Source organism: Podarcis erhardii (assembly GCF_964252035.2).
Source record: "Podarcis erhardii genome assembly, chromosome: 4".
Lineage (NCBI taxonomy): Eukaryota > Metazoa > Chordata > Lepidosauria > Squamata > Lacertidae > Podarcis > Podarcis erhardii.
The window spans coordinates 80,250,386-80,277,718 of NC_138508.1; the positions used below are offsets into that span (position 1 = coordinate 80,250,386).

The window sequence follows — 27,333 nt, forward strand, 5'->3', positions numbered from 1 at the left end:
GAACATTATCAGATGAGCAGAACAATCAGTTCACTTGTGGCCTTGAATGTTAATTGACCATCCAATAACCTTTACATAAAGCTCCGACCCTGAAAATTACAGTTATATATACCTAAATTACACATCCATTCCCCTTTCTAAAGAGGACTAACTTCAACAATCTCTGACCCTTGATTATGTAGGACAAGGAGAAGCACGTAGTTAAACAATGCCATTCTTAATAGCGTGTAGCACATAATGCTCTGTCAGTGATCCAACCATCATCACCTCCGCTTTCTGAAAACATAACTAGGGGCTGATTCAGGAAGTAGTAGAAATAAAGGTGCTATGCACATTCATAGCACATGTACAAAAGCAAGAGACTGGTGCTAAAGGGAGGAAATCCAGTTCTTACTCAGATTCCATAACAACGTGCAAAACATTTTGCTGTTACATAAGTAGTTTTGATAACAAAGCAAAAACTTAGGGGCCATTTTTTGAATTAAAAAAGAGCTTCCCAAGATATTCTGTTTTGTTTTGCCCTGCAGCATAATATGATGCATAAAATCCCGAGTTTATAATATTGCCATGAAATAGTCTAGGGAGGGAAAACACTGTCAAAAATAAATCGGGGGAGGGGGGAGTTTTCATTTTATTTAGCTGTGCTGCTAATGCTCGCCAGATGAAATTGAAATGAACCCCCAAAAGTGCAACATTTGTAGATCTGGGTGGAATACTGCCATTTGAGGAATTATTAATGAGAGATTTTATGTGTGTTGAAGGAATTAATACTCCACTTTGAGAGCAAAACACACAGCAACTCTAAACATTTTGCTACTTGAGCACCTCCATAACAGAGTTTAATTCTGTTGTTTGTTGCAGTTTTATGGAGCCCTAAGGGTACTTGTGTTGGTACTGCAGAATATCTGTTTGCACACATATGGCGGGGTGGACCTGTAGTACTTTCACATATCTGCAATATCAGCCAAACATGAAGCAGCTTTGAGCGGATTTGATGCCTTCTGCAATCACTTTCTCCCTTGGTAAACATTCAGAATCCACCTAATCAAGCTGGAGCTTTTTCATCCAAACGTGCGGGAAAGCTGCTTCTCTTCACTGTAGGGTGTTTCAGAGAACATTAAAATAAAATAAAAAGCAGCTCTGCTTTTAGCAAGGTGATGCAGCCCTACACAACATGTGGTCCACGAAGACAAGTGCAGCAAACCAGCTATTTGTTATGGGCCAGGTTGTTGACAACCCCACCCCACCCTGATTTTTGCATCTTTGTGCATTACAAGTTGTATGGATAAAGGTGGTCCTCGTCAATTCTGCCACCATTTTCCTCTGATCTAATGCTAGAATCATTGCAGCGCAGTTCCCCGGTTTAATAAACAAGTTAACTGCTTTGATAGCAGTCTTTATCCATCCCATTCTTTTCTTGGAACTGTTAGCGTGAAAAAACAATAATAGCACTGGGTTAAGAGTGTCAGCTATCTCCCAGTGGGGAACACAGAGCCAGGCTCCAGCTATATCACTGCACAAATATGCAGTTGTTCCGAAGATAATACTCAGCCGTTTCTGAAAAACCAAAAAGCTCATTTGACTCCAAACATCCACAGCATTTATATCACATATTAAACAGATGGAAGATGGGCAGTTGAACATGGAAGACAGCAATTCTCTGCCTTGAGTCAGTGTAGAGCAGTGTTTCTCAAACTTGGGTCTCCAAGTCTTCCCTGGCTAGCAGGACCAGTGGTCAGGGATGTTGGGAATTGTAGTCCAAAAACAGCTGGAGACCCAAGTTTGGGAAACTCTGGTCTAGAACATGGTGATTTCTTCATCCATTAAGGGCATGTGAGAAATCAGCCATAAGTGGAAGTGTCATATGCCTTTCGTATTTTTTGAGCTGTATGAATTATAATTCTTGACAGTAGTTCTTTAGGGTATCTCAAAGTTATTTCTCTAGCCATCACACCTAGGAATTTTATTTTTCTTCTGTTGTAGCTGTAATGGACATTTTCAGTTTATAAAAGCTTGTGGACTCCAACAAAGTAGTTTGTTGGGGTGGGGGACAGGGAGAGTTATATTTATCCTATGTGCCCACTCCTCTGTTTAACCAGATGTCTTGTATTACATATTTTCTATGGGAAGAGATCCTTGTAAATTCATGGTTGGAAAAGTAGGCAAAACTGAAGGAGAAAGGAAGCACATGTTTTTAAATAACATGCATTTAAGAACTTTTGAGCCTGAAAAATGCAACATTGGCTCAGGGGTAGCCTTGAATGTATAAATGCCAATAGGTATGTTGAAAGGATATTAAGTTGCACAAAGTTTTAAGATGCTTTGATACTGCTGAAAGGAACCAAAATTAAAATTGCATGAAAGAACATGTGCATTGTGTTACACAAGCAACAATGTTCTGTGGCGCTTTAAGAACCAAGGTTGCAATTCTACACACACGTGCATTGCACTAATCCCCTCATTTTACTCAGTGGGACTTACTTCTGAATAGACATGCAAGGAATTGTGATGTAAGAATGTTACTGTGAAATCAACTTCTGTATGCCAGTGCAAGTTTGGCAAGTTCAGGAAGTGATCATTCCAGTTGGCACGTAGGTAAATGGGTACAGAGTGTGTTTGGGTGGGGGCGGGGGCTATACAGTGATGTAAAAAGGATCAAGAAAACTTGGCATTGAACATTTCCCATGTTAGATATTCTATATTGTAGACACCGGAGCACCAAAGTGACTCTTGTAAATGTGCTCTGACAGTTCATAGGATTTGACATAGCATTTCCAGTATTTATTTAGATCCCTTTTTAACTGAAACCCCCAGAATCCTATGGTCAAACCACAGGCTTCCCATGTTTCTCTTAACGGAGCTGAACCAAAGCAAGTTCTGGCACAAGAGTGCCAACATCTCTACCAAATCACTACACCGCATTATTTCTTGACCTTTCCATCAAGTTGCTGATCAAAGTTGCGCATTGTTCTGTTGAGCAAGCGGGCGTGTAACTTAATCTGTCGATTTAGATCTGCTTTCTCTGCGGAGGCGTTTATCAGTTCCTTCCATCTTTTTGAATTCCTAGCGCGGTTTCTTCTTCTTCACATAAGTAACTGAACAGTTATCACATGATTGTGCCTTTTAGTTACAGTCAAACCACTTCAAATTATTGCTCCGGGCGTGAAAGGCTACATATCATGGCGTGAATGCTCCAATTCATCAAGTTTCTCTTCCCTGCTGTTTCCCTCTCCACCCCACCCCGACTTCCGCCTGTTGGAATTATTTTAATATATATATATTTCAGTGAGAAAGCTCCTCTCCCTTCTGGATACAGCTGATGCGATTTCCCATAAGCTGTTATGCATGACAGAAACCATATGCTGAATCCTTGTCCTGGCTGCCTGCGTGAAGCATCCATCAGCACTCGCAGAAGCTCCTCTGAGTTCTGCCACACGTCTTGCACAGAGTGAGAAATCGGTGCGATGCTCTCCGAGTAATGAGCCGCAAAATTAGCATTATGGGTTTTAATTGTTATTAATGTCTTGTATCGGCCATTTGTTGTTTCAATGCCGGATGGGCCTCATGTGGGTATCTTTTTTCCTTCTTCCTTCCTTTTTGTCTCATGTCTACATTTTTCTAAACTGGCTGCTGGTGGTTGTTTCAATGGAGCTTAATTCTTGGCCACAGAACCTGTGGTATGTTAGCTCCAGAACCTGTTCCCTCCTTCGCAGTGTAGTTGTTGTGAGGATAATCATGGAGGAAGAAGCACAGTGTGTTTAACTATGCTGCCCTGGTCTTCCTTGAGGACAGCAGGGTGAAAATAAATGCATAAAATAAAAGGTCTGGAACTTGTAAGATAATAAAAATTGATTCTGAGCTCATAGAGAATGACACCTTTGCGGGACAGCGCCAGCCCAGGATCTGGCAAACATGCTGGAGGTGAGAGGTGTTTGCAGGCCTGCATGAACCATCTCCACACAGGCCTGGGAAGTGGATTGCAGCCTGCCTGCCAATTGACCAATGGCAAGACGGGCTGACTGAGGTTCCCTAATAATGGACCTGTCTGCATTGGATGCTGGTGGCAGGGAGGGTGGCTCTGTCCCACCACACAGGATGGAAAAATAGTGGACTGATCTGGATGCAGCTTGCAAGAAGGGACTTGTGAGAAAGCTCACATTTCACAAACTATAAACAATGCCTGCTATTGTCCAGGGTGTCATAGAAAGTAACAGCAAAAGAACTGCCTGTGTCCCAAAAAACACAAGTACTGTCCACAACAATCTTGCATACCAGAACATAATTGTGTAAGAAAGTAACAGTGGAGATGTTTAGGAGCACTGTAGATTAATTTTTGGCTTTCCCATGAAGTGTGGTTTGGCTCTGCTAAAGTAGTTTGAAATTCTCTTCTTCCTTTCCAGAGCTGTGAATGGTGCAGATCTGCACACTTAAAATAGCAATCTTGTAAATAAGCCTGTTTAAGGCCTAGCCTGCTAAGAGGCTAGTATCTGGCATTTCAGTACTAGCCATGGAGGAGGAGAAGTTGTCGTTTAGTCGTTTAGTTGTGTCCGACTCTTCGTGACCCCATGGACCAGAGCATGCCAGGCACTCCTGTCTTCCACTGCCTCCCGCAGCTTGGTCAAACTCATGTTCGTAGCTTCGAGAACACTGTCCAACCATCTCGTCCTCTGTCGTCCCCTTCTCCTTGTACCCTCAATCTTTCCCAACATCAGGGTCTTTTCCAGGGAGTCTTCTCTTCTCATGAAGAGGAGAAGTACTCTCCTAATAATAATTTATTATTTATACCCTGCCCATCTGGCTGGGTTTCCCAAGCAACTCTGGGCAGCTCCCAACAGATTAAAAACAGAATAAAACATCAAACCTTAAAAAACTTCCCTAAACAGGGCTGCCTTCAGATGTCAGACATCTGATGGGAGGGCATTCCACAGGGCAGGCGCCACCACCGAGAAGGCCCTCTGCCTGGTTCCCTGTAACCTCACATCTTGCAGTGAGGGAACCGCCAGAAGATCCTGGACCTCAGTGTCTGGGCAGAATGATGGGGGTGGAGACGCTCCTTCAGGTATACTGAAGGAGGCATCCCTAATGGAAACTCAGAATACTAACCTTTTTGTAGCCTAGCAAAAAAAGAGGAGAAGAGGCACCTTCTGCCAAACAGATTAGTGAGAAGTGATGGATCTGACAGATTGGCTTCTCTCCAACCTAGTATGGACACCAAACGGATGGGCAGGAAGTGGACAGGAAGATCCATCTTTTCTCCACCAAGCTGCATAGGATTCCTTGTTAAATGCAAAGCTGCAGTAAAAAGAGTTTTTGCCCTGCTTTTGTACCATTCAAGTCATGTGTGAAGGTTGTTAATATTGGATTTTCTAAAAAAGAAAATCTAATGCACTTCCTAGCAACTAGAATCCAGCCAATGTAAGTTTTTAATGACTTTACAGAAGCTGTCAAATCAAAAAAGTGGTATGTGTCTCTAAATGCTCTAACTCAGGCTTAAACCTCTTTGTTACTGGAAAGAACTTGTGGAATCTTAGTTCTGCGAGGACACTCTGTTCAGAATCCTTCCTTTCCTTTCGAAACCACAATTCCCAGTGTTCTGGGTTAGGGAGATACTTTGAACCTGTGTACATTTGTAATGCTGACATTTCCTAAGGCTAGAATTCAAAGAGAAAAGTTAAGTATGCCCCTAGAGTATGGTTCATGCTCAGTATTTTGTTTGATGACCTCTCTGCATCCCCTTTGAATAGATTCTTTTCTTTCAAAAGTCCCTTCAGTTTCAAAGGGGTTTGCCATGTGGCGTGGGGTGGGGAGCTGTCTAATGTCCAAACACACACACCCAGAATCCCCTTGGCTTGCTAGAACTGTTTGCATGGTCCTTTGTGTCTCAGCCTTAATTGTTTGAGCTGTGTCTTAAAATATTTGCTTCAAATTCCTGACTGGTGTTGGTTTTTTTAAGGCAATAAAGTCACCTTTTGTAAGCACTTGCATTGAAATATTAAGAAATGTGCTCAATAGATCTTGGGGTTTTCTGGCAGAGATCATCTTTATTGTTTGCTGGAGCTAAGATAACCTTTGACATCCTTTCATTATTTCAACTTTGAAGCTAACTCACAAAATAACTTTATTCTATTACTCAGGAAATATTCATTTTAAAGTATGGTAATTATAGGACAAAATCTTCCTATAGTAGAATTACAGTAGTACCTTGGTTCCCGAACAGCTTAGTTGTCGAACAAATCGGCTCCCGAATGCCGCAAACCCGGAAGTAAGTGTTCTGGTTTGCGAACATTTTTTGGAAGCTGAACATCTGACGTGGCTTCCGCAGCTTCCGTTTGAGTGCAGGAAGCTCCTGCAGCCAATTGGAAGCCGCGCCTTGGTTTTCGAACGGTTTCAGGAATCGAATGGACTCCCGGAACGGATTAAGTTCAAGAACCAAGGTACCACTGTATTGGCAGCTTTTCCTTTCTCTTTTTCTCTAAGCTCTGTAAGGAAAGATCCTGCAGTATTTATATGTTTTGGTAAAGTGAAGCCTCTGGTTCTGATTGGTTCATGATCATTCCAACTACTCAGGTAAGAAAATTGTTTGCAGTGGAGTTTCTATGAAAGGAAGGGAAGTTTGTGCAGTTGCTAAAAAAAGAAGGTTGAGGACTGGAAAGAGGTACCAGAATGTAGAGAAGCTCAGAAGTATGGAGCCCAGAGACAAGGTGGTTGACTAAAGGAAGGATACAGCATACGCAATGGACTTTTCACAGGAAGAGGGAAGGTTGAGTGAAAGAAAAGAAAGATGAATGCCGAAGAGACCTAGAACAGAGTCAAGAAAAAGTCAATGCAAAATCTCACAGCAGAGCTTGTGAGGGCCATTGGGGGGCTGACATCCCACACACGATGTCAGGATGTTGGAAGGAGCTGGGGGCGGAGCTGAATGCGGTGGTCGTGTGGCTCAATGGCTGGTGGCTCCTCTTTTGCCTCTTCTTGATGCCACCACAGTCGGGAGGCTGCTTTGATCCTCCTTCCCCTCTACGGCAGGAGAAGGAGGAGCAGAAGCCTCTGTGTTTTATGGATATGGAGGGGCGGACTGTAGCCCTTCGCCCCCCCCCAAGGGCTCAGCCCCCAGGAACCAATGCCCCTGCCTCGCAGTAGACTGTGGCTTAGCATAAACGTGTGGGCATGTGGATTCCCATAGCAAAGATTGTTTTGGTCTTCTGCTGCTGTGCCTTGTTAAGTTAATTCTTAGTATTCAAACACAAACTTGTGGTTTGGCTCATAATAAACCATAGAATAAACCATAGAACGAGCCGTGGTTATAGTTCATGGTTGGTCTGGTACATGCAAGCCAGTTAGCCAAACCAACCCATCACTTAGTGCAGCAGAGCAAAGCAGCTGCAATCTCCTTGTCTGAAGCCCATAATACCAGCTTGTGCAGTTGTGCTAAGCCATGGTTTGGTTGGGCTTGGCATGGCATGCAAACCAGGCCAGCATTTAAAGGCGGAAGTTGCTGTATACGGAATTGAAAATAGAAACAGGCACGCTTTAGGATGGTGGCCAAAACAACAAGACCAAAGGAATTGGGCCAAAAGGGGAGGCTGGCAGAAGAAGTAACTTTAGGTAATGGAGACATGGAGTTGGGGGAGAAGGAGAAGCCAAGGAGAAAGTAGCGCTGACATCAGGTCAAGGAGCAAGAGGAGTTGGGCACTGTTGCACAGTAGAAGATGGATAAGCCAGAGAGTTTTTGAGGTCTGACCAGTGTGGACTAGGCTGCCAAAGAGGCAGAGGACAGCAGATAGTGGAGAGTGAGATTTCATATATTGATTTAAACTAACCACCCAATTCACTGGTTGCAGGCTTCTAGTTACCATTTAATTGCCTTGTGATTGTTGTTTGTCAATTTGCCAGCAGGTAGTTTCTTAAGTGCTACTGTTTGATTTGGCTGAAACATAAATGCAGAATGATTGAGTTTCCAGCATATCATTAGGACCTCGCTAAAATACTTCTCTCTTTCTCTTTCTCTATTAATGCTTCGGGCTTTCTTGTCAGCACTGATTGATTGAAACAGTAAAGAAACCTTCTGCAGAATCCAGCACTGTGCAGGAAAACATTGACATACATGGAGTAGTGACTTTTCAATGCTCCCTTGCCCTCCAACTCTTGCCATTTTTGTGACAGACTTTAATCCATAGTAGATGGGCATTCTTGTTTTATTTCTTGTTAATGTAAGAAATGCATGGGGGAATCAATATGACTAATCAATTCCCCTTGTGCTCGCCTCCCCCTCTCCTTTTGGGTGGAGGAGGTGCTTTATTGTGAAGCTACGTTTTCTGGAAAACTTTTTAAAAAATAAATAAATCAGGGCAGCTACAGGAAACAAGATTGTCAGTGGTGACATGAACTGCCATGGTGCTAGTTTAGTAATGGAATTCTGCTGCTTCCTTTATTCAGGGTCCTTTCACACATTGGACTCTCCTTCCTTGGAGGTTTTTAAGCAGAGGTTGGATGGCCATCTGTCATGGATGCTTTAGCTGAGATCCCTGCATTGCAGGGGGTTGGACTAGATGACTCTTAGGGTCCCTACGAACTCTAAAATTCTGTGATTCTGTGATTCCACATCATATACCAGAGTTTGCCACAGTTTACACTTGAGATGCACACCTGTTCATTACATATACATACATACACATTCGTAGGTATACATTTAAGATGTGCACCTAAAATGTAACATGTGAAATGGACATCAGCTATGAGCAAAGATTATTTGCCTCTTTTCACTATCCTGGCAGGCATTTCTATTCCAGCACATCAATCCTGCACTGGATAGTTCCCCTTTTGTTGATGTATTCCATTGTTGAGGAAGTGCAAGAATTAGATCAAGAGACTGGCTACAACATAAAAGTGGAGCTGGATTTGGGTGAAAAGGGGGTGTTTTATGTTTTGGTTTTGCTTGCTTTTTAACGAGTATTCCACTGACTCTTAGGGACAATCCATACGAACATTATTGCATCTTGTTTTATCGTTACAAGCGTTCAGTGTTGTTGTTTTTAATTTTATCTGTAATGAATTTTACATTGCCTTGGATCGCTTTCTAGGCAGAAAAGCGATTAATGCATTTTATGGATAATTGATAAATTAATATTGAATACGCTACACAGAGAATTTTGGTGTGCTGAAACAGACTTTAATAATTGAGTTTATACAAGTCCTGGTTATGACGCTCATTTGCACATTATACTAAACCATAGACCATTTTCCACAAGGAAATCTTACCCACATTTTTCCTCCCCGCCAGTTCATGGAGGAAATAAACACCACCCCTGGCTTCGAGTTACATCAAGACCAGTGTTTGCTCAAAAAAACCATGATTGGTAAACCAAGAGCAAACCCTGGATTCACTTCATGGCTTGTTTGAAATGAAGTAATCCACGGCCCCAGGTTTGAACGTAATTCTAAGACAGTTATTATATTTTCTTTCCTCCCAGCGTGGAGTGGGAGCAAGGTGGGCTGTAAGCCATGGTTTATGGTTTACTGTGATGTGCAGTTTAAAAAAATGATTTGTACCAGGACAAATCAAATCAAAATCTTTCAAGGCTCTTATTGAAACCAATAAACTATTCCAAACTACCAAGGCCAGCTTGGTCTTCATTATTTGAATGCTTGGTGGATGAAACAAATCAGGGAGAGATTAGGGAGGAAAATAAAAGGATTTGAAACAAGTATCTGCATTTCTTTAGTCATCACTGAAGCTATCCATGCTGTCATTTCCCAGATTGTGAATTTGCTATATAGGTAGCGGTCCTAACTGAAATCCTTCATATTGTTTTAAAAAAAATTCTTTATCTCTGTTAGTCATAGAAAAATGAATGAGCTAAAGATGATACTTTTCATTAGGCTAATTCTGTGATTGAAAAGGGGTGCAAGCTGAAAAGTTATCATCCAGACCAAAGCAAAACAGTGTTAACTGTTGACTTTTTAATCAATGAGGATTAGTTTAAACAAAGTCCAGGTACCTATGTTGTGTCTCTATAGGATAATTCCCCACCCTCAGAAATCTGCAAGGCGGCCAATATGTTATTTCACATGAGAAGTGTATATTAACCTGTGACATGAGGATGACATAACAACATTTGGGAACATTTGTGTGCCATTTACATGAATATTTTATCATTTATTGAGCAATATTATGAAGAGAAAGGGAAAGTGTGTACTTGGAAATCAAAAGTTACAAAACTAGAAGATAGAATTGTAAACTAAATAGCATTATGTTTAAATATTTTAGTAACACTAAGCAGCCAAGAAAAGTAACTACTGCTGATGGAAAGGTCAGTCTTATTTTGTGAGAGTTGTTTCTTCCCATGGGTCAACTAACGTATACTCAGAGTAGACCCATTGAAATTAGTGGTCATGATTAAGTTATGTTCATTCATTTCAATAAGTCTTTTCTGAATGAGAGTTAGTTGAATACAACCCCATGTGCTTTGGGTTTGGCAGTGAGCAGATCAGCCATATATGACCGCCAAAGGACAACAAAACTTGAAACTAATAATGCTGAAATATGCTCGGTGTATAAATCAAGTTATAATAATAAAAATGTAAAAGAGTATATGCTGGTATTATAATTGATTTAATCACATTGCATCATATCCTCCTTTTGTTGTTGCTGCAGAACTCTCAACTTCCCTACGGAAAAGCTCTCTATGCTTATGAAGGCAAGGAACCTGGTGACCTCAAGTTTAACAAAGGAGACATTATTATACTGCGACGAAAAGTAGATGAGAATTGGTATCACGGGGAACTGAATGGAAATCATGGCTTTTTCCCAGCAAGCTATATCCAGTGTGTCAAGCCCCTCCCACCAGCTCCACCTCAGGGCAAAGCACTTTATGACTTTGAAATAAAGGACAAGGATCAAGACAAAGACTGTTTGACCTTCACCAAGGTAGTGTGAAATGTTGCTTCCCCTCCTAATGAGCATCTCTGTGATTCAGACCGTGTTTGTTCCAAAGGAAACCACAGGAAAAGAGTCAAAACCTTTGGCCATGCTTGTTTTATTTATTATAGCAGCACATCTCAGTGTTTACAGTGAAGAAGAAGAAATACTTCCCATATATTATTATTATTTGTGGATCCTCTGAAATTCTGTGACATGGCCAAGCTGGTTTTAGGCCTGTCAGATTCTCATGCATGAGAGTTAAGGTGCTTAAATTCAAGTATGTTCATAAAACAGGATGGGATTAATTTAGAATCCCAGAAGAGGGAGTAAAGGCCCATCAAACTGAACTCCCTGCTATATGGCAGCGCTGTCAGTCCGTAGCCCCTCAGAGAGCAACTTCTGCATCCAGGCCACAGAGGATGTGCACTGGGGGAAAAGGTTCTTCACCAGCAAACAGGAAATTCCTTCTCAGTTCAGAGCTTACCCTTCAGCTTTTGTTGAATATAGGTTACTTTATGAAACTGAAAATGGATTGGTCATAAGAGTGGCTGTTGCATTAGCCCTTACTGTCCATAGGGAAAAGCCTAGAAAACATTGTTATGGAAACAACTGACACCATCTTAGTTACTGTATGTAAGAACAGCAAGTTAGAGGTGTGTTAGGCAGGGCTTTTTCTCAACTAGAACTCAGTTCCGGCACCTCTCAGGTGGGTTCTGGCACCTCTCTAAGAGAATGAAGGGGCATTCATTGTGTGTTCCGGCACCTCTTTTTCTAGAAAAATGGTGCTGCTGTTAGGAATTGTATGGGACTAGATGAATGGATTAATGGTCACCTAGCTCTTTACCGCAGCAGTCTAATGCTATATGATACAGCTGAAGTTTGGGGTTGGGTGAACAGAGACTTCATGAGAGGAAAGCAGAGAGAAATTAACATTTTCCCAGGATATGGGTAAACACTGATATAATCATATGATGATGCATTCATAGGATTCATCAAAGGTCTGTGAATATCACTCTGACCAAAGGAACCTTAGCACTTTTAATCCTAATCCCTCTGTGCTCCAACTACTTAGAGGGGTTGGCAGCTCTCTAAATAATAACCAAACACTTATGCATATTGTTGCTTCTCTATGGTAGCCATAATGGAAATGGCAAATTTTCATAAACACGTTCCTGCATTTTACTTTCCTGGAGTAACTTTTTGACATTAGTTGACGAACGACTTGCTGCTGTTTCCACCGGTGCGTTACAGCTGTCCTACTCCTTTGTGTATATGTGGTGTCATTTTCAAATACAAGGTTTTCCCCTCCAAGTAAGCATTTATAACGGCTTCCTCATCCATCTTTGATCGTGTTGCCATCCTCCTTTACCAGTTGCTGCTTTGTTTTGCCTCGGGGACTTTGATTGCTTCTCCACAGCATTTCTTTTATTATTATTCCTACAGCTTCTTTCCTACTATGCACCCTGTCACCCTAGTAACTGTGTTTTTGTCTCCTGTCTTCTCTGACAGCCGGATAATCTATTTCTCATCTCGGGACTTCACTCTGTCTTTATTTCATCAGGCTTTTCTATGCTAATTGTAGCTGTCACCTTGCTGAGAGCCAGTGTGGTGTAGTGGTTAAGAGCGGTAGTCTTGTAATCTGGGGAACCGGGTTCGAGTCTCCGCTCCTCCACATGCAGCTGCTGGGTGACCTTGGGCTAGTCACACTTCTTTGAAGTCTCTCAGCCCCACTTACCTCACAGAGTGTTTGTTGTGGGGGAGGAAGGGAAAGGAGAATGTTAGCCGCTTTGAGACTCCTGAAGGGGAGTGAAAGGCGGGATATCAAATCCAAACTCTTCTTCTTCTTCTTCTGATGAAGCTCTTCCTGTTTAGATGGATTTCAGATCCCACACACTGCTGAAGTCAGTTAGCTCAGCTCCTCCGTGAATGGCACAAGCTCTGTGTTGCTACTGATATGGTTCTGTCAGTCAGAGGAATTTTAGGCTTCACAGTTTCATTTTGATGTGGCAGGGAAAGAGAGGGGGCCTTATATGTATCCTGGAGACCCTGGGCTGGATTTCAATCTCATTTCCATTAATGACTCTGCAGTGAAGTCTGTAGGGTTGCATGTGTCAAACCCTGCATAAATAAGAACAGTATGAGGAGTGTTTGGCCTTCTGTTAAATCACAATCTGATTCACTTAAAGCGTTATGTGGGATATTTAGAAGTGACTACATTAATGAATGCATTCCAGGGTCCAGTCTTTCAAATTCACTAGCGAAACATATTACAGTACTATAAAATAATGTGGTGTGTCATTGCAACTATTCCTTTTACAGTGGGATTCAGGTCAGCCCTTCCAATCCAGAAATTCAGAAGCCACCTCCTAGTCACTGCACCTCCAGATTTTCTTTCCCATCCCCATTTGCCCCACAACATAGAAAAGCTACAAAGCAAAGCTACAGGGAACCAGGGAGAGGGCCTTCTCAGTAGTCGCGCCCGCCCTGTGGAACACCCTCCCATCAGATGTCAAAGAGATAAACAACTACCTGACATTTAGAAATTTTTAATGTGTGACATTTTAGTGTATTTTTAATCTTTGTTGGAAGCCGCCCAGAGTGGCTGGGGAGACCCAGCCAGATGGGCGGGGTACAGATAATAAATTATTATTATATTATTATTATTCCAGTAATTAAGCAAATAGCAATCTGTTGACCTTTGAATTAAAAAATGCTTCCTAGCGGGATTTCAAAAATCCTGCTCCTTCAGATCACCTCTGAGCATATGTAGAGTCTCCTTCCTCATTTCTCCCCGCCCCCGCCCCCCAAAAAAAGGATCGGGGAAGAGATGGCCTGGGACATGATAACAGGCAATTACTCAATTGAAGAGCAGGAGCTTGTATTCCCCTGTGGCATAGCTGGTTTGTCTGTATAGCAGCAATTGGGGAAATATTGTAAAAACAAGCATAAGCACCATACAAAATGCACCTCTCACGTGCATTTAACAGAAGGCCAAACACTCCTCATACTGTTCTTATTTATGCAGGGTTTGACACATGCAACCCTACAGACTTCACTGCAGAGTCATCCATATGTTGTCTGACCATCCCTAGCTGTTGACTCTGCTGCCTAGGGCTGTCAAACAATATCTGGAAAACCACGGGTACCCCATTCCTTTCCTATACATTGATTCCCATAAAGAGATATTTCCCAGGCCTTTCTGAGCTTTTAAGGTAAAGGTAAAGGGACCCCTGACCATTAGGTCCATTCGTGACCGACTCTGGGGTTGCGGCGCTCATCTCGCTTTACTGGCCGAGGGAACCGGCGTACAGCTTCCGGGTCATGTGGCCAGCATGACTAAGCCGCTTCTGGCGAACCAGAGCAGCGCAAAGAAACGCCGTTTACCTTCCCACCGGAGCGGTACCTATTTATCTACTTGCACTTTGATGTGCTTTCGAACTGCTAGGTTGGCAGGAGCAGGGACCGAGCAATGGGAGCTCACCCCGTCACGGGGATTTGAACCGCCGACCTTCTGATCGGCAAGTCCTAGGCTCTGTGGTTTAACCTACAGTGCCACCCGCGTTTCTGAACTTTTACCTGGTGACAAATGGCATGTCCAGGCATGCACTCCTAACACTGATTTCTCATTCACAGTTCAGAGCATTACTTAACAATTAAAGTTAGAACTAACTCACTTAATATAATATATAGGAGGGCTGTTGTGCAAGTGATCAATTTTAGAGCTGGGAGAAAGGGGAGTGAATGACCATGCATAGTATTCAACTATTATTATGCTGAATGCCACCCTGAATCCCCACTTTATCAAGCTAGAATTATTTTTCTATTGGTAATAACTGTGCACAATGAGAATACCAGCATTATATCTTTAGCAATCAATCCGGAAAAGAGTGTTTTCTTTTTGTATGGCTATAAATGGGCGCAAGCATTTATTACCAGCTGGCAAATATTGACAATAGTGACAGCAGAACACTGCATGCTGTGATGCCATTCTGCCGTCATTCAAATTTTTCCATTAATCATTTTGGTTGTGCTTTCTCAATAAAATGACCTTAATTCATGCCATGCCATGTGGTATATCTGGGTTTGAGACATAATTTCATGTATTCCCCCCACCCACCCACCCACCCAACGAAGAGATGATCCCACCTTTTCTTTTGTAAATCAATCTTGATTGAAATTATGGATCTTCGGCATAGCTTCTGGCAGTAGTTATAAAATGGAATTGCTCATCTTAACAATACCTTTGGGAGGAGATTGTCAGAGAGTCACTAATTCTGAAGCCTTTTGGCTACAATAAACAGAAGAAAGAACATAAAGTGTCACTGCAAAACAATGGAAGGTGCGTTTGAAATAACAAGTTTCCCATCTTTTGCTGTATGGAAATCAATATTCTGTGTGGGTTAGCAAGTAGTGAAGAAAAGATGCACTTCATTAGGTCTGTAGACTAAACACAGGTAAACATGTGGATTTTCCTGTAGTGGATGGAAGGGGTCTTTGGGTGGTTTGTATCTCGCACTCACTCCACTAGGCAGACCACATGCAAATAGGGACTCTCTCTTTCTCCCCCAGTGTTCCCAACCCTTTGTTGTTTTCTTTCTCGCTTTAGTTGGGAACCTGAGGGATTCCCCAGCCTTGTGCTTTTCCTTCAAGACATCTCTTTTGTTCACCAATTAGCAGGGTTTGGGGAGGAGGCAGGTTTGTGTTTCTTTGGAGCCTTCACCATCTAGGACTCAAGGGAGCCTAAAAGACTTGCCCGATTTGGTTCCTCACTGTTGCGTGGGAATGGAAGCCACCCACCGAGGCGCAGCTCCCAAAGCTCCCTTCTCTCTGGAACTGGTAAAAATATGTGCTTTCAGTCTTCCTCTGTAACTTCCCTAGTAGCCTGTCCGAACTCTCTATCCTGCCACTCACATTGCCCAAATCCCATGCCACTTATATCTCAACACGAGTTCACCCTGTTACGTCGAGGTCTGTCATACAGCTTGCCAGATCCCCAGTGCCCTTCTCTCTTCTTACTTAGCAACAGTATTTCCCCTGTCTCTCTCCCTCTCTGTATAACTACTATATAACTACTAAAAGAGTTATTGGTCCAAGCTACCCTCTGCCTGCACAGTACTGATATTTCCTTCTACTGGCCATTCATCCTTGTTAGACTTCCATAGGTAAAGGTAAAGGGACCCCTGACCATTAGATCCAGTCGTGACCGACTCTGGGGTTGCGGCGCTCATCTCGCTTAACTGGCCGAGGGAGCCGGCGTACAGCTTCCGGGTCATGTGGCGAACCAAAGCAGCTCACGGAAACACCGTTTAACCTTCCCGCCGGAGCAGTACCTATTTATCTACTTGCACTTTGATGTGCTTTTGAACTGCTAGGTTGGCAGGAGCAGGGACCAAGCAACGGGAGCTCACCCCGTCACGGGGATTCAAACCGCCGACCTTCTGATTGGCAAGTCCTAGGCTCTGTGGTTTAACCCACAGTGCCACCCGCGTTTCTGAGCTTTTAGCTGGTAACAAATGGCATGGCCAGGCATGCACTCCTAACACCTTCTGCGTACAGCTTCCAGGTCATGTGGCCAGCATGACTAAGCCGCTTCTGACGAACCAGAGCAGCACACAGAAACGCCATTTACCTTCCCGCCGGAGCAGTACCTATTTATCTACTTGCACTTTGACGTGCTTTCGAACTGCTAGGTTGGCAGGAGCAGGGACCGAGCAATGGGAGCTCACCTCGTCATGGGGATTCGGACCGCCGACCTTCTGATCGGGAAGTCCTAGGCTCTGTGGTTTAACCCACAGCGCCACCCGCATCCCTTATCTTTTTAAAAAGTAAAAATGAACATAAAGAGCCAGCCAGGACAGACAGAAATCAACCCATGGCTTGAGATAAGCTCTGGGAACCTGTGGAAACTGATCACAGTCAGGGATGGGCTGGGTGTGTGCTGTAATTCCACAACAAACACAAAATGTGGCATTGGGAAAGCGTTCTGGCTTCCCAAGAATCTTCGTCTTTCTTTGTTAGTTTGACTTTTCTAGCACTTGGAACAGCTATAAATATGTGCTTGGAATTTCGTGGGCAACCCCTGCTGTGATCTCAGAAGCTAGACAGAAGGCTGAGAAATATTCCCAGTGGTTAAGTGGTACTGCCCTACGTTCAGTGCTCCATGTCCCTGTCCGTGAGTAGCAGAACCAGAACAGATTGTGCCAAATCATCACATTTGCAAAATAAGGGCATGTTGCAAAATTAAAGGGGGGACAGTCAGGATTGTGCAGAATTTTCTAGGAAGGAGTTTGGTAAAAACCTGTGCTTTTCTTTGGAATGCTCCACAGTATCAAATATGGATTGACAGATGCAGATTTTTAGTTTCTGTGAGTGTGAATTGCACATAGCTCGGAGACCCATAAATCAATAATTTGCATGTTACGTTATTAGTGGGGAAGTACGGAGACAAATGTTCTCACATCTGCTGTTTGCACATATAACGTGACATTCAAATCTGCTCTCAGTCAGAAAAGGACATGGAGTGATCCATAGAATTTCTCAATGTGATGCTCAAATCAATCTTACAACCCGGGCAACAGCTGTGCTTTTCTCCAGTGAGTGTCAGTGAGTGTCATCCCACTGACTTCTCTCCAGGCATATATGCAAATTCCACAGCTGCAGTGGAAGTAGGATTTGGGTAGGTACAGCTTAGTCGGTGGCCTTTGAAGGGGTGGGAGGGAAATAAACTGGGAAATGTGTCTCCCTTTTTCAATATATTCAGTCATCGGAGTACAGTCTTCTGAAAGACTGCATGAACTAAGCAAATGTAACAAGTGGGAAGAGATTTTGGGTCAACCCTTTGAACCAATATATTCTTACAGATTTCAGTTTTCTATCTCCTGAGCTGCATACTGGGCTGCATACACATCATGCGTTTAAAGCACATGACTTTCCCCCAAGGAATCCTGGGATCCAGTATGTTAAGGGTGATGGAAATCATAGCTTTGTGAGGGCTGAACTACAGTTCCCAGGATTCTTGGGGGGGGGGGAGCTATGTTATTGAAATGTGTGAAGTGTATGCAGCCACAAATTCATTTTTATCTTGGGAAACAAGTAATAATAGGGATATTTAGATATAGATTACTTATACAGGGATACCTCAGGTTAAGTACTTAATTTGTTCCGAAGGTCCGTTCTTGACCTGAAACTGTTCTTAACCTGAAGCACCACTTTAGCTAATGGGGCCTTCTGCTGCTGCCGTGCTGCCGGAGCCCGATTTCTGTTCTCATCCTGAAGCAAATTTCTTAACCTGAAGCACTATTTCTGGGTTAGCGGAGTCTGTAACCTGAAGCAGTTTCAGGTTAAGAACGGACCTCCAGAACGAATTAAGTACTTAACCCGAGGTACCACTGTAATTCTAATAATTGGTCTATGGTCTTCCCATTGCATCAACAGCTGGAAAAGTAGGTTGAAAAGTATAACTAACCATGACTTCCCTGTATGGAAGACCTGGTTGCTATTTGGAGAGCTTGCTTCTGTTTTGCTTTGTGGGTGATTTATAGGGCACACCCCCCCCCCATAGAAACAAAGTGTGAAAATCTGCCTATTTGTATATTATGTTGTGATCTCTGTCATTTTTTTTAGGATGAAATTTTGACTGTCATCAGGAGAGTAGATGATAACTGGGCGGAAGGAATGCTGGGAGATAAGATTGGAATATTTCCTATCCTCTATGTAGAGGTAAGATCAGATTGTCATGTAGTTGATGACTGAGAAACAAAGCTGTTTACTGTAATATTGGCGTTTCTAAAAGAAAGAAAAAAGTGAAATGCAAAGCCCTTAGGGTGTTTTTTGGGGTGTTTTTGGAGGGGGGCAAAGCATCGAATTATAATGAAGCTCTGATATCGATCCTCTGCTGAAAAAAGAAAATATTGCTCAGTGTAACTGAAATCCATGCAGCCAGTATGCTCATGAAAATTGTCAGAGGCTTTTCTGTTTATAGTATTTATAGCTTAATCTCAGTTGATACATGTGGGAAATGGGAGACTACAATCACAGCAAAAACTTCGTTTGATTTGCAGCCACTGTAGAATGCCCCCAAATTAACCCATTGCCTTCCATGTGCACAAGTCTCTCACATACTGTTTAATCATCTCCTGAACCAACTGGTGGCTTCTGTGCAATACTGGAATTCTTGCTAGCCAAGCTAGTCCTCTAATTTTATGGGTTATTAGAAATGCTGTTGCCTAGGAACTGTTTGCTTACATAGCAGGAACACAAGTGGAAGGCATGGCCCAGTTGAAGTTTCTCGATGGTGCAGTAGCCTGTGGCAACCCATTGTCACACAACTGGGGCTTCTGCTTGGCTTGGTAATGTATGCAACTAGTGATGACATGGTTTGGCCAAGTTATGTGACTGATTCCCAGAAGGATGCATTCCTACGATGTGTAAGGAATATTGACAAATTGTAAGGAATATTGACAAATTAGGCTTCTAAATGGGGGTTTCATATTATAATATGATATTGCAAACAAGTCGTTGGCAACCATTTTCTTTAACTTACCAGATTTTTCTTTTTTCCTGAACGGTAATTCCATATTAAGAGAGGGTAGGAATGCCAACACATCATATGGATGCTACAAAAAACACACACAAACATCCTTCATGCATCCATATTACGTATTATCATTCTCATAAAACAACTGGAGATGTTATCTATAGTATATATTACAATGAAATAATTGAAATGCAGTTTTGGTATGGGAACTACCAACACAATTCATCCAAACCATGTTGTTCTGGCTTGCAGACATTACTGCTGTAGCATGCAGTCCTGACCATATGGATTGGCTGCTTCATGTTGCCAAGATCACACAGGCATGGAGCCCAAATGAGCATCTGGTGGGTGTGGCTTTAGTCAAGTAAATCCTACAGGGACTTGGGTGGATGACCTTTGAGGCTCCTTGCAGCTCTCTGCCTTTACTCTTCAAACCTTCACTGTAGGCTTGCAACAGTGCGGAATTATAGCTTAAGTGAGGAATGTTTAATGCCTCGCATCTTTCAGTTTTCTGTGGTGGTTCCCACCCACCCCCCAAAACGAAGGATGCAAGTTAATGTTCAAGGAAATTCATTTTGTAAAATATTCAGTGTAAAACCAGTGGTATGGACAGCTTGTTTGTACAGCTTGCCTGGAGGAAGTGTGCATGAGCGCACACATCCCTACAAAGCATCGGTAGGGAGTGTGTGGGCCTCTAGATGTCATCATTTTTGACCCTTGACCTGGCTGGGGCTGACGGGAGCTGAAGCTGCAACATAGCTCAGTCAGTAGATTATAAGACTCTTAATCTCAGGGCCGTGGGTTCAAGCCCCATGTTGGGTGAAAGATTGCTGCATTGCAGGACATTGGACTAGTCAACCCTTGGAATCCCTTCCAATTCTACAATTCTATGAAAAAGCACATTTCAGTACAAAAGGATTCTGTGACCACTCTGTTATGGTCCTGTTTCTGACTTGAACCACTACTACCATTTCTGATTTACCATTTCTCTCCACTACCATTTCTCCCGCTTGGACTACTGCAATGCGCTCTACGTGGGGCTACCTTTGAAGGTGACCCAGAAACTGCAATTAATCCAGAATGCGGCAGCTAGACTGGTGACTGGGAGTGGCCGCCGGTCCTGAGAGATCTGCATTGGCTCCCAGTACGTTTCCGGGCACAATTCAAAGTGTTGGTGCTGACCTTTAAAGCCCTAAATGGCCTCGGTCCTGTATACCTGAAGGAGCATCTCCACCCCCATCGTTCAGCCCAGACACTGAGATCCAGCACCGAGGGCCTTCGGTGGTTCCCTCATTGCGAGAAGTGAGGTTACAGGGAACCAGACAGAGAGCCTTCTCGGTAGTGGCGTCTGCCCTGTGGAACGCCCTTCAGATGTGAAGGAAATAAGCAGCTATCTTCTCTTTAAAAGACATCTGAAGGCAACCCTGTTTAGGGAAGTTTTTAATATTTAATGCTATATTGTTTTTAACACCTGATTGGAAGCCACCCAGAGTGGCTGGGGAAACTCAGCCAGATGGGCGGGGTATAAATAATAAATTATTATTATTATTATTATTATTATTATTATTATTATTATTATTAATGCTGGTTGTACCAAAATGAGGGTCATGTCCATAATGGGGCAAAGTAGCCTGATACCCCTCAGAAATAAGGCTTTTCCAGTGTCACAGCCCTCTCCAAAATGCCAGGAAGGAGAGAAAAAAGTAGTTTACCAGCTATATGATTATTAACTGCAGGAGTAGCCAATCTTAAGTAAAGCACTGCAGATATAAATTCCTCAACTGACAAGAGGTATAATTTTAAAATAAGGATTTAGTAACTGCTGTTGAAACATCAACTGCTTATGGAAGCTTAATGGCTGGTGATGTTCCCTTCTCCTGATGTTAGATGCAGGCAGATTATCTGATTAAATGATACACAGTGGGATTCCCTTAGCTGCTGCGTTTATATTCATTCAGTGCACCAGGACTAAACTTATTACTAGTGTAAAACAATCTTGAGAGGAATTTGCAGTCAAAAACATTCTGGGAACTGAAGGCATAAGGTCTGCTACCCATCTTAACTCATTTTGACACTGACTAATGCAATCATGATCATAAGGCCTCCGTCTTTAGTGGTACTTTTAGCATTTTGAAGCAAGATGTGTACGGACTCACATCTGGGAAATAGAGAGATTTTTTTCAGGGCACATTTTTCTCCAGACGCTTAACATCAGCCCTCCTGTACTGTCAGCCTCTCTTTCCTGAAGAGATGTCACTTTCTTATAGAATCAGAGTTGGAAGGGACCATAAGGATCATCTAGTCCAACCCCCTGCAATGCAGGAAACTTTTACCCAATTGTGGGACTTGAACCCACAACCCTGAGATTTAAGAGTCTTTGTTGTTGTTGTTGTTGTTGTTTAGTCATTTAGTCGTGTCCAACTCTTTGTGACCCCATGGACCAGAGCATGCCAGGCACTCCTGTCTTCCACTGCCTCCCGCAGTTTGGTCAAACTCATGCTGCTGGCTTCGAGAACACTATCCAACCACCTCGTCCTCTGTCGTCCCCTTCTCCTTGTGCCCTCCATCTTTCCCAACATCAGGGTCCTTTCCAGGGAGTCATCTCTTCTAATAAGGTGGCCAAAGTATTGGAGCCTCAGCTTCAGGATCTGTCCTTCCAGTGAGCACTCAGGGCTGATTTCCTTCAGAATGGATAGGTTTGATCTTCTTGCAGTCCATGGGACTCTCAAGAGTCTCCTCCAGCACCATAATTCAAAAGCATCAATTCTTCAGCAATCAGCCTTCTTTATGGTCCAGCTCTCACTGTACCAACTGAGCTATCCACAGGGTTGTAGGGCAGACAAGTGTGAATTGGGGAGACACAGATCTAAGACAACAAAGCACCCTTAACAGGAGCAGTAGGAGCGGCTGGGCGGGGGCACAGAGCCGCCCTCCCAATAGTCCCACTGCAGGCAGCAGCAAGATCAGGGCTGCAGAGGAGCATCAGATTGCCTGCGCCCTTGCCACCACCCACTCCTACCATGCCCTGGTTAGTGCAATGCCATCTCACTGTGCCAGCTGCTCCTGGTTCTTAATCTGCATGCTGTGATCTCATGAGGGGAGCCACGGGGACAAGGACAGTCCATAGAAAACCTGGATTGATGTTTGCTCTGATTGAGCATTAAAGAGTAGTTTTTGGGCGGGGCAAAAAGGAGCCCCAAACCACTCAGGCACAGAGCTTTTAAGCACGGGTCTGTGCCTGGAAAGAGCAGGGCAAAAGGTAAGTCTATATCAGCCCTCATTCTTCCTCTTCATTGCCTTCCTCATTGTTCTCCAGGAGTCAGAGAGCAGCTTTGTGAAGCAGGGAGACTTTCCCACACATGGAGGCTTTGCACTTTTAGTTTTATTTTTAGTTTCTGAACTGTGCAGGGAACACCTGCAAGTACAAGAGGCTCCTCACCATGCAGTTTCTCTCCAGCCCCAGTTTATGTGGTAATAACCAATTTGTCCTGTGTCCTAACACCTACTGAAAGCTTTGAATGCCGTGCAATGAGGAGGGAGAAGGGGAAAAAGGAGTATCTTAGATTTCCTACTTTTCTGCATCACTAAAATCTATAACTTAATATTTTGAATGTCTCCAACATTCAAAATATTAACATTGCATCTCTCCAACAGGTGCGGTATAGCTAAACTCTTCTGGACTTTGTAACAAGGTAGAACAATAAGAAATATGGGGCATTAATGTAGGGATGCGGAAGCTGTGACCCGCAACCTAAGATCCAAAAGCAATCCTTTGTAAGGGCTTCCTAGACATGAGTAGTCAGGTAGCCTTTGGAAGGATGATAGCCAATGTGTTTGCATTTGAAGAGGTACTCTGGGAAGAACGATCTCACTGAAACTAAGCTTTGAATCTGTTTTCATGCAAATTAGCTCCTAAGTAGGCAGAGTGCACAAACCCAAAGTTTGCAAACGGACAAAAATATTTCTCCAATTAACTGTGGCAAGAAACAAACGTTTTGTCACACCTGACATTCAATAGGGCTGCAAGGGAATGGGACTTCAGCAGACAAGTATATACAAGACTGCCAATTCTCCATTAGTCAGTTTCAAATCCTCCCTCTACCCACCTGCCTTGCAATGTGGTGTGTTGTTACATTAATCTCATTATCTAAATCACTGCAGGTACCTGCTCACCACAGTGATTTACAGAGCTAGGATTCCCAATGGGCCCAGTCGTTTCTGCTTTTCCATCTTCTTCAGTGTGTGCTTGTATTATGATTTGTTCTGTCATGGCTGGCATTAATTAATGGGCAGTAAGTCATCACACCTCAGAAAGCAACAATTGGCTCCCACATTTTCCCTATACTGGCAACAGAACGAATGAAAGTCACTCCTGCTTTCCCCCACCACCGCTGCTGCTGCTTCTCCTTCCATTTTGCTCCATTGTGATCACAACCACCATGCAACTGAGGAAACGCAGACTCAGAGTTAAAATTCCTAGATTGTCCACTGCCAGCACACCAGGAAGAAGACAACCAAATGTGGATAAATAAATTATATAGTTATTAAATTTAACAACTTGAGGATATGCAAAACAAATTAGTCAGATTCACCCAATGTAACCAAATCAGATGAAGTCTGGGCAGGTGTTCATTAATAGATGGGAGGGGCTAATTTCTACCCCCATCACCTGGGCAAGTTAACAGCCACACATTGTGCAAAGTTTCCTAAGATTCCTCCCTCCCTGCTGCGTGGACCTTGGGTGTAAGATCCCAACAGGCACACTGTGGCCCCATTGGCCAGTGTTCACCCCAATGTGTCTGTCACCTCCCAGCACCCACAGGCCATGCCTGACAACAATGACTAGGGGACACCCATGACCCTCAGGTAAAAGCTTTCCATTCTTTCTGAAATCTTCCCACCTTCCCAGACTACATTCCAACTACCCAAATTAGAGTAACACCACTCCAACAAACATTGCCCAACAGTGTGGAGTAGACAAAAAAGAGAAGACCCGGAGCCAATTAGGGTCTCCCCCTCAACCCCTGGAAAGAGACTAGCCTGTAGGCCCACACTACTAAAGGGTGGGTGCTGAATAAAGAAGAGAGAAGCATGTGGGGCAGAAAAAGCTTAAATGGCCTGTAACCACCTCTTCCCATTGGGTAAAATCACTCTCAGGTCATAATGTCTTTCCTTAGGGAGATATCCTCTCCGCTCTTCTTCCCGGGGAGGAGAGGTGTGGCAAATTTGCCTCCCACTAAATGGGGCAAATGGCATTCTGACTGCTGTAGAGCTTGGCACCCACAACTGAAATTCTGACAGAATAACTCTATAAATAAAAAAGTAGAATGTGTATCATTGGGCTCTGTTAGGGAGCCTTTAACAGAACTAGATTGTCTTCCTTGTCAGCAACTCACAGCCGAGGAAGAGACAGGATGTGGTTTGATGTGGAGTTATGAGGTGAAGGGATTAAAACGTCTACGCAAGGATTCCAGCCCTACCATGACTCCAAACTGTCAAATTTGGAATTAAATGTGTCTTTTTAATACTCTGCATTCAGAGCATGTAGCATTCCTGATAACGGTTATGAACATGGAAGATTCCCTCCCACCCGCAAGGATTTTTTTGGCTCAGATACAAGTGTTAACGTTTTCTATCCAAATACTTTAGTTGCTGGGGAGAGAAGAATTCCCAGTCCACTAGCCAGAGATTAATACTTATTGTTGCTGCATGCATCATTTGTTTTCATTTTGCAAGCTCATGATGACATGCTGTTCTAAGCACACCCTATTCTAATACACAGCATTCCTTTTAACCTTCGCAAATCTTGGAAACAAATAACGCTTGCTGGCAAGTAATAAAGATACTGTTTAAACTCTGCTGGTAAATAAGTGTTCCTTGAATGTTGCAAAAAAGGGGGGGAAATACTGAAAAGGGGGGAATAATGGTTCAGTTTAGAATCTCTACAAGTATTCAAGGGTGCATTAATCACTGCCAAGATGGGAGCCATCCTCTACACAAGAAATTGGTGGAAAGCATAGGTTTATAATAGAGCTGGACTTACACTAGGCTTTTTCCAGGTCACAGACTGAGCTGAACAGAGTTAGGGTCCACCTTAAGTCCACCTGACCAATCCCACCACTGCCACCTCCCCAGAACACCCCTTTGGGGGGTACTTACACCATCCTCAGGACAGTTAACTGAGCCCCAGCTTAGCCAGCATGAGCAAATTACACTGGTGTATCTTTGGCTAAGGGACGCGGGTGGCGCTGTGGGTTAAACCACAGAGCCTAGGACTTGCCGATCAGAAGGTCGGTGGTTCGAATCCCCGCAACGGGGTGAGCTGTCATTGCTCGGTCCCTGCTCCTGCCAACCTAGCAGTTCGAAAGCACAAAGCGCAAGTAGATAAATAGGTACCACTCCGGCAGAAAGGTAAACGGCATTTCCGTGCGCTGCTCTGGTTCGCCAGAAGCGGCTTAGTTATGCTGGCCACATGACCTGGAAAAACTGTCTGCAGACAGACGTCGGCTCCGTCAACCAATAAAGCGAGATGAGTGCCGCAACCCCAGAGTCGGCCACAACTGGACCTAATGGTCAGGAGTCCCTTTACCTTTACCTTTATCTTTGGCTAAGCCATGATAAGTAAGTTACATCTTCAGCTGAGTCAGAATTGGAGACTTAATGCTGGCTCAGCCAGGGATCTGCTGCATCCTAAATTTGCTATAGGATGCCCCCTAGCATCTGAATAGTTACATGTTTGCAAACTTATCTCCCTCTTTATGAGCTTTGGTATATTTTAGCAGGCCGTTATAGCAGAAGGGATATATGCACCTCGAGTATGGAGTGAATAGGTCTAAACTTTCATGCTTTGGGTGAGCAAAAAAGAAGAAGTCTGTTTTAATCTGTTGCTACAGGAAATTAAGCACACTTAAGCTCATTGATTTACACTTGAATGCAACCTATATGCTTGTGTGAACAGCCATTAGATACTTAGAAGTCTGCATAGGGTAAATCTTCTTCGAAATCACATCAGGGATTGTGGGAGACAGTCTTCCAAGGTGGATGAACCATTTCTAGAAAAAAATGTGCTCTGTGTTCGCCGGTCCCTGCCCAGACATAAATTAGCAACTGTACAACAATACAGTGATCAATGTTGAGAGCTATTGTGTAGCACTTAATTTTTCATAACAATTTTTTGCTGTTTGCAGAATCTCCATGGGAGTCCCATTTGTCCAAATAGCTGGCAGGAAGAGGAGAGGCCAATTTTTTTAAAAAAGTTCAGGATTATATATATGCGAATAAAACAGATGCCGTATTCTCTTAGGGATACTGTGAAGTGGATACACAGTGAATCTGGAGTTTTGTTTAATCAGTCACCTGGTAGTGGGGATACATTCTAAATATTCTTCCCGGTGCAGAGATCAGCATAGCTTGGCTTCTCCCTTCATTAAGGGAGCAGAACCATATTTGTGAAGGAATGTGGATTGCATTTTCTTCCTCTCTTGAAATTATTAGGGAGGCTGTTGCTGCTGGGAGAGCTCTTTTGTATGCATCAGTGCTCCAGTGGACATTACTTCTAAAAAAAAAAAATCACTGGACAAGTCCAGAATAATTTATAGATTTAATAAAAAGCATTTAAGCTGTTGGCACACGAGATGCAGGGTTTCTTGTACAAAAAGAATCCTTCATCTACGAAACAGTTTATAAAGCAGAACAAGCACAATTCATACACCGTATCAGCTTACAAAATCTTTTTTCTTTTAATCTTGTACCTACAAGAGTCGTACTTTTTCAGAATTGCATTTTGTTGTTTACTCGTTTAGTCGTGTCCGACTCTTCGTGACCCCATGGACCAGAGCACGCCAGGCACTCCTGTCTTCCACTGCCTCCCGCAGTTTGG

General features: G+C 43.2%; 1 protein-coding gene across 2 annotated transcripts in view; it reads left to right on the forward strand.

Annotated features, from left to right (window-relative positions):
- Positions 1 to 27,333, forward strand: part of SH3RF3 (SH3 domain containing ring finger 3) — a 214,718-nt gene that overhangs the window by 129,289 nt on the left and 58,096 nt on the right. For both annotated transcript variants that reach the window (XM_081858073.1, XM_081858072.1), the window contains exons 2-3: positions 10,652 to 10,924; positions 18,542 to 18,637. In XM_081858073.1, the coding sequence (XP_081714199.1) occupies positions 10,652 to 10,924; positions 18,542 to 18,637 (369 nt within the window). The remainder of the gene's footprint in view (positions 1 to 10,651; positions 10,925 to 18,541; positions 18,638 to 27,333) is intronic.